Source organism: Oryza brachyantha, chromosome 6 (assembly GCF_000231095.2).
Source record: "Oryza brachyantha chromosome 6, ObraRS2, whole genome shotgun sequence".
Lineage (NCBI taxonomy): Eukaryota > Viridiplantae > Streptophyta > Magnoliopsida > Poales > Poaceae > Oryza > Oryza brachyantha.
Window position 1 is genome coordinate 8,095,888 of NC_023168.2, and position 11,458 is coordinate 8,107,345.

The following is an 11,458-nucleotide window of genomic DNA, read 5'->3' on the forward strand; positions in this document are numbered from 1 at the left end:
GCTCATCACGGACGACATCATTGGTAACGAACTTTGTTTTTGCCAACTAAAAAGAAGAGGCTCATCGGTGACATACCAAAAGGGCCATCATCAGGGCCATCACTGATGAGTCTTCCTCGTCACTGAAAAGAGCCTTGGTCCATCGTAAATATAGATTTAGGCCTATCACAAATGATGAGCAGTTCCACGATAGTGAGTCGTTTTATTGCCTTTGATTAAATGCGATTTTTTAAAAAGATTAGCTGTAAAGCTGAAAGTTGTGCTAAAAATCACGTACAAGCACATTTACAAGTGGTGAACCAGAGCTACCGTGTCACATTGCACCGTTCATCAGTTTGCACATTGCTACAAGCGATCGGACGATTTGAATCGACGTACACCGTGGTAAATAGCAACAGTTTTATTTATCGCACCCAGATCTACCCGGTGGTGCCGGTGGTGAAGGTGCGCTGGCCGGAGCTGTCGGCGGCGTGGCCCGCCTTCTCGACGCGCTCGTCGGACTCCGCCTCCAGCTTCCTGTCCTCCTTCCGCTCCTCCGCCTCCCGCTTCTTCGCCGGGTCGCGGGTCGTCGCCTTCGCCACCTGGAAACCGAAACGTACGTAGGTATGCCCAATTCAACGGCGAGATCGAGACACATATATGTATGTATAGCGACGGCCAGCCGAGATCGAGACACACATATGTATGTACCTTCTCGTCGGCGGTGGCCTTGGCCTTATGGGCGGCGGCCTTGGCGGAGGAAGCGGCGTCCTCGGCCTTGGCTTTCATGCTCGACATATCCTCCTAATTAAACTCCCCCTCCGCTAGCTGCTGCTGGTTTGGACCGGTGCAGCACGCGCGCACTTGATCTGTGACGCCCGGGCCGGCCGGCCGGCCGTCGGTTTCATCGATTTATATATGCTTTAGCACACAGGGTTTCATGTCATCTAAATAGTTATTAAAATATAAAAAACTGATAGTTTAATATAAGTTTTATCATTTCACCATTATACAAATTTAAATTCAACTTCTATAAGTTATAGCAAAAATAACAAAAACAATTAGGAATACGCATATAATTAAATTATGAATATGCGTATACTTAGCTTCAGTTTTATTTGTTTTTTTCTACAACTTGTATAACTTAAATTTAAACTTGCATATTTATGGAATGATATAACTCATATTAAAATATCTTATCATTTTTTTATATTTAGACTATTTAATTAGCATGGAAGCGTGGGATAAAAACTATTTTCCAGCCAACCCACAGCAACAGCTAGCACGTATATACGGACATCGGTTTCATCGATTTATATTTATATATGCGACACAGCCAACACAGCAACAGCTGGCACGTATATACGGACAGTTTAAAGCGGTGAACGATGCGAGCCGTCGGCGGCACGGACGTGTCGACTTGCTCAGGCGGGCTGCGGCACGGACGTCAGCGAACGAGGGGAAATCTCTGGATGCGGTCGGTCGGTCGTGCGTGGCACCCGCGTCCGTGCGTCGTGGCACGTCGGTCGTGCATGCGATGGACGCGTGTCTGTCCACGTAGCGACATTCGTATGCTTGAGGAGCATATTTTGGGAGGCCTTTTAACGACCGGAACTCAACCATCGTACGTGCTCAGCTAGCGTGTTTAACAGTGGTAGTTTGTTCTCTATTGACATACTGTACTTGTTATGTTTCATTCACGTTCGTTCGCGTTGAGTAGTTTGATAAGTTTCACATTTTTCGGTTTTTTTATTTCAGTAAATCGCTTATTCAGTTTTTAAGCCGGTGATTGTGAAAAGTAGGGAAGACGAGTAGGAATGAAAAACGCGTAGAAACGGATGAACCACCTCTGTTATTTCTGTTCCATATAGATATAAAAATAAAATCAAATATTATCGGATATAAAAAGATATAATAAATAGGATTAAATATGGTAACATAATTTATGGAAAACCCTCAAACTGAGCTTCCATATTTTTTTTTCAAAAATAGTAGATCAAATTTCAAATATTAGCAACTAAATATACCACCTTTTATCATTACAACCAAGTTTAAACCAATTCATAGATCAATTTCTTAATGATTATCTCAATACCAAATTAAAATGCACATCTCGCATATTATTACAAAGTTTAAACATCATATTACAAAGTAAAGCGTATATCATACTAATCATTACAAAGTTATGTCTTAACTATATCATACTAATCATTACAAAGTCATGTCTTAACTATTTAAGGATTTAATGACTTATGTCTTAACTATATCATACTAATCATTACAAAGTCATGTCTAAACTATTTAAGGACTTAATGTTAACTCGATGATGTGGACTAGGCTATTTGGATTGATACTGTGGATTTATGGCATATGGGCCTACGAAAATTCTGAGGAAAATTCCAAAAAGTTTTCGACAAAAGTTTCAAAAATTTTTCGACAGATAGTGGTTTTATCGTATCCGTTTCTGATTCTGAGAAAAAAAATTCCAAACTGTTTATGTTTCTAATAATTTCCAAAAAATAAATTGACCAATGATTTTCGTTTTTAAAAATTGGTCCGGAATTGTTGACGCTGAAAATGACAATTAACGGTCACACGTAGGCCTGAGAATCAATCTTAGACCATTCCAGTGCAGGACCTAATTCTTAGAAATTCTAGGCGTGCCAGTCAATTTGATCCTGTAACTGACAAGATAACCATGGAAAACAGTTAACCCTGAAATCGCTATAGGCTGGATAGCCAATACCGTCCAGGACTCTAGCCAATAGACTAGACGATCGGCTTTACAGGAATTTTATGATATCAATTATAAACATACCTAATCGGCTAAGTCACAAGCAGGATAAATGCTAGATAAGCCAACCAGCGAGTTAATCTTAAAAGATCAGACTCAACCGAGACAATCTTAAGATTAATCGGCCGATCGGACTGCTCCACCATTTATCATCTGCTAGCTTGCCAGCCGATGTAAGACTAAGCATGAAATTCATATAGTAAACTGGAATGCTACACTAATTACTCACATAAGATAATATCAACCAATGACATATACGCCCACACCAGATCTAGAAGATTGAAGCTAATCGAGACAGTACAGATCTAAGCATAACCCCACATGACATCAGATAAATATTATAGCGCATGAATAATAAGATAGCACAGCAGCGTAACTCACCAACTAATCTATTAAACTCAGCCGATCGGATAGATTTCCATGGATAGAGTATACCAAACACACATAGATCAGACCTAACCGAGACAGAACACAGTTCAGCATAATATAACGATAGAAACATGAAGGCTAGTAAGATTAATAAACCAATCAATGAATTACTCAAGATAACACTGGCTAGAACTCCAGTAGTAAGCCCTCGCAAGCCCTCACCCCAATCTGACAACATGAACCAAGCAAACCTAATTGATCGGACCGAACCGAGACAGAATTAGATCAGCAAGACTCACGTGAACAGATTAGATGGAAGAACTTATGAGAACTTGATCGAGAACTACCATTACCTCAAACCAAAATAGATTAAAATAATGATAGAACTCAGCTCGCCGATCAACTAAACAGAAGATCGGATACAACCGAGACAGTTCTGGCTTAATTGATCGACGGGTTTGACGAGCTAGAACTTACATTGCGAAGCTGACAAACCCCGCGCCGAAAGCTCAAGCAAGTCGAAGATTTGAGGCGATGCGCCAAGTTAAATTGATCGAGAGATATCTTACAAAGACCCCGGGCACCTATATTTATAGCCCCGGGAGATAACTAACCGGATAAGAATACGCTAATAACTAAGTTTACATTATTCGGACTCTAATTAAATAACAGAACCCTAAACAAACTTCAAGATAAATCCTAACTAATTTACACGGACTCACGGTTAAACACCGAATCTATCTCCAATTTTTAGGCCCAATCGGACTCCCATTCTTGTCCGATTCGAACTCTATCGGTTGCAACCCTTTTGTGTCCAACTTCCTGTTCCCAGCCGATTCAAGCTTCCTTGTCCGATTCAGTTTTTAACCATGTTTCAATCAATAACGTTGATTTGCCAAAATCTGGCGTTAACACATGCCCCCCAATTTCGGAATAATTTAATGTTCCAAAATTTCCTCTTCTGTAACCGATTCCGCTATCGGCTCAGGCTGTAACGGTACAGTCCGACGGATCCCCTGTTTTAGCGCATAGAGCCAACGACTACATTTCCGCCCGTTTGCTCTATAAGATCTCATTCCCCTTCGAAGTGGAGCACTTCCGCCACTGCATTTCTCCCGCTCTTCGCACCCTACACTCTTGCATCCGGCATGCCTGCCGCCTCTCGGGTTCACGCTCCTTTGTGAAACCGCCAGGCTCATCACCGCCGCGTCGCGAAGAACTTCGACCTCTGCCACGTCAAGCTTTCACTAGCATCAATGGCATCCGCAAGCTTATCGTCGGACACCCCTTACGAGGTTCCAGAGGTAAGTTCTCACCCTTGCCCCATTTCCGCATTCTAGGGTTTACTGTTAGCAAAATTTCTTTGCATCATGCCATTAATCGGCCCAACATCTGATTTCTCTCTTGCATTGTTTTCTTTTCCAGCAACTTAAAAACCAGATCATGATCCCTAGCCCAAACCCTAGGTTTTACTTTCTCAGACCCATGGGGAGCCCAGACCCGACAGACATAATTTGTTCAGAGGCCAACAGGATAACATTTAAAAATGCCCAACTTAGCATCTCCGATTGGACCCAATCCTTTAGATCCTTCCTAACTCCTTTGACCGGTTGGAGGGATTGGTACAATCGGTTGCATAAGACTTATGGCACCCAATGGGAAGAACTAGACATCAGCCATTGCATAGAGTTAAGCTTATCTGATATGGAGAAAGATGAAACTTTGCTAGCCGCAGCATCCTACTTCTGGTCCGATGCTCTGAATGCTTTCACATTCGGCCATGGGATACTCACTCCTACCCTTATGGACGTCTTGATGTTAACCGGCCTAAATATTATGACACCCGCAAACCCTTTGATCTTAAAAACTACCTTCCAACATCAGCTGCAAACCAAGGGTGTTGGGGGTTGGTTAGGATACATCTCTTCTCACCGCAAGGATTCCAGATCGGCCGATCATAGAGAACATAGTGCTTTTCTGAACCTATGGTTAGAGAGGTTCGTATTTTGTGGGAAAACCCTAGGCCCCACCACTAACTTCGAGAATATAGCCGAGCGCTTGGCCGATGGAGATTCTTTGCCCCTTGGTCAGTATTTGCTTGGAGCAGTATTCCATATGTTACACCAAGTCTCTTCAAAGCTTTCCATTGGTCAACCAGTTGGACACGTTGCCGGCCCGTGGTGGGTTCTCCAGTTATGGCTACACCTTTATTTTTCCAAAGTGTTGGAACTATCTGCCATCAGTCACTGCAGCTATCCTTCGCTATCATATCTAGAAGCAGAACCGGCTACCACCCGGAGGTGCATGTCATACGGCAAAGTGGTGTCAACTTTCCCGGGCCATCGGATGTCAGCTGCCCGATTGGCACATATTTTCAAGATCTGTTACCTCGGCCCCGAACCTAATGCACAGACTTGGTTTGCTTATCCGGATTTTTAAGATTACGAAATCCCAAGCATCCTCAGGCTAGATGACGTGCGGGCAGACAAATGCTCATCGGAGAATTTCTTTTTTGCCTACACCCCTCATCTGCTGCCAGTGAGTTTTCACGCCGGATGATCGGCCAGCCCGTCTTATGAATTCTATCATCAGGCCCTTGCAGCCCGCCAGCTAGGATGCGGTCAGTTACCGGCCGATTTATTCTTTCTCGGGAAGATTGGAATGAGGGGACAAGTTTCTTCGGCCTTGGAGTTCGACCGAATTAGCAAGATAGCCGAAGCTATACCATTTGGATCCGTGACCTCCTTCTCCTTTAGGAACGCGGTATTAGACCTCTATATCGGCTGGTGGGAAGAACTGCATCAACATTTGTTTTCGACTGCCGTCGGCTTTTTCTGCAATCGGATTGACTCTGATTATGAGTATTCTGACTCCGAGGTAACTTTTATACCAACTCCTCGTACTCTTCTTTTGTCATGTCTTTCCTATGGTCACCGACTCCTCTTTCTTTTGCAGCCTACCGTCGCCATTCCTGCGGTCAGCAGAAGTGGCAAGCTGATTGAATACTCTTCATCTGCTCTTCCTTCCTTGGGTCACGGAGCACCTTCCCCGAGCGAATATATCAAGAACCTCCCAGGGTCATCAAGTGTAGCAAAGAGGTCTCTTAGGAGTAAGAAGGTCACTTTGGCCCCAAAGAAAAAGAAGGCCAAGACGATGGCGGTAGCCCTTCCGGCCCCTGCGTCATCGGCCGAATTGGATGCCGCCATCGATGCCGCTGCGAATGAGGTTTCTGACACCGAGATTTGTCAGCAGGTGATTACATGTCTTTTTCCTTCCCTACGGGTTACTGCCTTATAACACATTCTTATATTTGTATCTTGTCAATTGTGTTGCTAATTCTGTTCCCTGTAGTCTCCTGTTAAACCATCGGCCGATGCTTCCCCGGTGTCGCCCACTGCCGGTGATCCGGCTTCTGTTGTTGTCATACCGCCAGTGCCACCGAGTCCGGCCTCACCATCTGGCCCATCTCCGAGGTTCGGCTCGAAGCGAAAGAGAGTGGCCCATCGGTCTCCTAGGCCGGCTACCACCTCCGCACTGGTACGTGTCCGATGATGCCTCTATTATCTGGTCTCATGTCTTCGGCTACGTTCTGTTCCCTTGTGATAGCTTCCCGATGCTCCTAGTCCACAGGCTCCACCGGCCGATATTGATCCAACATCGGCACCCATCCTGGAGGAAGTTCCTGCTGGTGTGCCTATCCCATCGGCCGATGCTGCTTCTGTGGCACATGTGACTTTCTGTGGCTCATCCCCTTGCTTTACCTATGCTCTGGCTCACCTGTTGTTCCTATTTTAGGACTTGGGGAATTTTTTCTCTTTCGACATCGACCAATATCTGGATTCTCCTGAGACTGATGTCAATGAGCACGTCCTTCTGTCGGCTGATCTCAAAGCCCGACTTCAAGACATTTTGGCCAGGCTGGACTACCCTATCGATACACTGATCAACGACGCCGGCTCGATCAGATAGAGGATTGAGGAGATACAAGATCAATTACCTGACGACCTAGTCGATGCCATCGCCCTAGCAGGCTATATTGAAGTTCATCGGCTCCCTGTGCTGCGGGCCTGCCGATGGATTGAAGATCTCATTTCTCAGGTCTTAGCCCAAGCGAGGGTACAAGCCGATCGAGAGAAAGCTATTCTTGAGAAGGCCAAGTTAGATGAATTTCATTCGGCCGCGCCAGCCATCTGAGCCAAAATTGCCGATCTTTAGGCGAAGAAGGCTGCCTTGGAGGCGCAATTAGCCCAAGTCTCCAAAGATCTTATGGCTGAAGAACAAAGGCTAGCCAACTTGCCGTCGGCCGTCACCACTCAAGAGCAATCCTTGAAGTCGGCTGTCCAAACTGCAATTCACAGCCGTCGATCCTTGAAGACAATTGCTGGGACTGATGTTGACGACTTGAGAATTATTCAGGAGGCCGATAATGTTCGCCTGCGTGCGATCGCCGCCCTGAAGAAATATTTGGGTTTGTAATTTTAACTTCTCTTACATGACCAGCTTGTTGCTACTGCTTGACACTTTATTTGTGACAGATTGGTATGGAGATGTAGCTTCTGTAATGAGTTTTTGGTCTAAGGGAGATGTATTGACATCGGCCATCTTGAGGCAATACCTGATTGTACCGGCTTTCACATTAATCGGCCTTAGCCTATTACGTGTTTATCCAAACAGTCGGGTAGTACTTCTTTAGGTATTTTCCGTTTAGAGCTCTCCTGAACACCTCTCCATCCAATCCCTCTAGCATATATGCGTTTCCCGGGGCGCACTTGTGAATCCGAAAATGGCCTTCCCAATTTGGTGACCACTTGCCGAAGACGTTATCTCTAGATCTGATTGGCAAGACCAGCTTCCATACCAATTCACCTTCTTTGAAAGTTTTCGTCTTGACTTTCTTGTTGTAGTGTCTTTGTATTCGAGCCTTGTTTTTTTTTATTTTCTCTAGCGCCCTTAGCTGGGATTGGGCAACTTCTTCTGATTCATCCATCATGAGATTATAGTATTCATTGGCCGTCAACTAATCTTGCAACATCAATCTCCTAGAGCCAATGTTATTTTCCCATGGGAGTACTGTCTCATGCCCATATACCAGTTGATAGGGTGGGACCTGGATGGATCCATGGCACGCCATCCGATAAGCCCAGAGTGAATCGGCTAGCAAGGTATGCCATCTCCTAGGATGCTCGGCTATCTTTCTTTTTATTAACTTGATCAAGCTTTTGTTTGAAGCCTCTGCCTGTCCATTGGCCTGAGCGTAATAAGGAGATGAGTTGAGTAGCTTAATTCCCATACCAGCAACGAATTATTGGAATTCTTCCGAGATAAATATTGATCCTTGGTCTGTGGTTATTGTCTGAGGAATTCCGAACCGGTATATGATGTGTTCCTTTATGAAATTTATCACGTCGGCCGAAGTTACTTTCTTGAGCGGTATGGCTTCGAGCCACTTGGTAAAGTAATCTGTAGCCGCCAGTATGAACTTATGTCCTTTGCTTGACGGGGGATATATCTGTCCGATCATGTCGATGCCTCAACCTCTGAACGGCCAAGGTTTGATGATCGGATTCATAGCCGATGCCGGAGATCTATGTATGTTTCCAAACTTCTGACAATCCTGGCAGCTCTTGTAGTATGTAAAATAGTCTTCCAGCATAGTCGGCCAATAGTATCCCACTCTCCGCAACAACCACTTCATCTTGTAGACCGATTGATGGGTACCGCATATGCCATCGTGCACTTCGCACATTACCACTTTAGCTTCCTCTTTGTCTAGGCATCTTAGCAATACACCATCAATCGTCCTGTAATATAACAAGCCTTCGAGTAGTACATGTTTGAGCGCTTTGTACCTAGTTTTCCGGTTGGCCGATGTCGATGGATCTTTTAGATAGTCGATAATCTCCTGTCTCCAGTCATCGTCTTCTGTGCACAATACGCTAGCTCCTTCTATCAGCTCTGTTTGTGTTATTTCTGCTTCGGTTTCTGCATTCATCGGCCGGTAACTCGATGCCCCTTGGGTGAGGGAATTTGCCTCGGTGTTTTGCTCTCGAGGGATATGGGTCAACGTGACTTGGTTAAAATCCTCTAGTAGTTCCTTGGCTTCTTCATGGTAGGTCCTGAGGATGTCATCTCTGCACTCGTATTCCCCAGATAGTTGTTTGATTACCAACTGGGAATCTCCCATGACTTCGACTGCCTCGACGCCTATTTCTTTCAGCAGCTTTAGCCCTTTGATCAATGTCTCGTACTCGGCCTGATTATTGGTTCGATATGGCTTGATTGTGTACGCAAAATCAAAACATGCCCCCCGAGGCAAGATTATCATTAGGCCGATGCCGCACCCATGTCTGCAGACCGATCCGTCGAAGAATACTGTCCAAGGTGCGATTTCAACGTAATCGGCTTCCTTGGGAGTTGCCTTGTTCAGATCTCGGAAATCCACGCAGACCCGTAGCTTGCCGTTCTTCTTGAGGACCGGGACGATGTTGGATACCCACTCTGCATACTGACAAGGCCGAATGAACTTAGCATCATATAATCTTGTGATTTCGGCCTTGATCGGTTCATACATGTCGGGTTTGAATCTTCTCGGTGGTTGCTTGAAGGGCTGATATCCTGGCTTGATCGGCAGCCGATGTTCAACGATCGATCGGCTTAATCCTGATATCTCATGATATTCCCATGCAAAACAATCCACATACTCTTTCAATAATTTTATTAATTCTTCCCGGAATCCCGAGGTCAAACTTGCACTTATGTATGTCGGCCTTGGCCTGTCTCCAGGTCCTATGTCTATCTTTTCTAACTTATCGGCCGACATAAACCCCTGGCCTAACTTACCATCTAGGTCATCTACTGCTCCGGTCAAAGTATTTACTAGAACTCCTGATCGCGCATCGGCTGGATCCCAGTGTCCGATACACTCAGGAATTCCCCCGACCAGGGTTTTCTGGAGATGCATTCATAGCCTTCTGCCTCCCACGTGGGAAGATCTGTCGTGGCTATGTTAACTGATCTACCGGCTGCCACCACCTCCACTTAATCCCCATGCCACTGTATTAGACTTTGGTGCATGGTTCAGGGGATGCAGCAGTTGGCATGGATCCAGTCCCGTCCGAGTAGTAGACTGTAGGATCCTTTCCCATTGATGACGAAGAAGGTAGTCGGCAGAGTTTTACTTCTGACCGTGAGTTCTACGTTGAGACACCCCTTGGCTTCTGAAGAGTTGCCTCCGAAGTTTTTAAGCATCATGTTAGTTTTGATGAGATCGTCGGGAGTTTTGCCCAGTTTTCTATAGGTGGAGTATGACATTAGATGCACTGCTGCGCCGCCATCAACTAACATCTTCACCATCGGCTTTCCATCGACGTGCCCCTGGATATAGAGTGGTCGAAGGTGCCGATGGTCTTTTTCTACCGGTTTCTTGAAGACGGCTTGTTTTGAGGGTAGCACTAGCTGGGCTGTTGCCTCTTGTACCTCGTCATCCGACCAATCGGCCCTGAACTCTGCTGGTAGAATGACTACCATGTTCACATCGGCCGATGGCTTGTGGACTTCTGACTTGATGCGGCATTCTTTGCGTGTCCTTTTGGGTACCGGTGGCTATTCTTCTCCTTGCTGCTGCTGGAGTTCACGTTAGCGAAGCCGTTGCAGCCTTCTCTTCTGGTTTTTTGTGAATAGGCCGCTAGGACACCATTGAACAGGCCTCATTGGCAGCTGCTCTTGATCATCGTCATAATACTGGCCGATCTCCTCCTCGTCGTAACCTACATGGTCTCACTACTAGAAATCAATGACTTCCCTAGAGCTAAAGACCCAAGGGAAAACAGCAAAAACTCTAGGGAAAAGGTTTCCCTAGGGTTAACCCTAGGGAATGCCCTCTAGGGAAGAGGTCCACAGGAAACAAAGAGTTCCCTAAGGTTCTTGGAAACAAAGCCTAGGAAAAAGAAACTTCCCTAGGGTAATTCATCCTAGGGAACAATGTCCACCTGGCGGGAATAATGTGACATGTAAAGCATATTTCCCTTGGCTCCTTTTGAAACCCTAGGGAAGGAAAAAATACATTCCCTGGGAATTACATCCCATATTTTAATGTATATTTTATTTTTAAATATTTGCTTTTAAATTCATGGTGTGAATTAAATTTCATACAATAAATTGTACCTAAAGCAATTAATATTGGTCATATATCACTCCACCATATATAATTACATTAAGGGAAAAGTACGAATTACCCCCCTGAAGTATTGCGGTCGTCCGTTTAACCCCCCCAAAGTCGAAAACCAGACATAATGCACTCTCAACTATCAAAACCGG

General features: G+C 45.1%; 1 protein-coding gene across 1 annotated transcript; it reads right to left on the minus strand.

Annotated features, from left to right (window-relative positions):
* Positions 1-119: 119 nt before the first annotated feature.
* On the minus strand, positions 120-855 carry LOC102704899 (protein LE25-like). The gene is made up of 2 exons (XM_015838527.1): positions 691-855; positions 120-581 (listed from the first exon to the last, which is right to left on the minus strand). The coding sequence occupies exons 1-2, from the start codon at positions 775-777 to the stop codon at positions 420-422; spliced, it is 249 nt and encodes an 82-aa protein (XP_015694013.1). The 5' UTR covers positions 778-855; the 3' UTR covers positions 120-419.
* Positions 856-11,458: the final 10,603 nt, after the last annotated feature.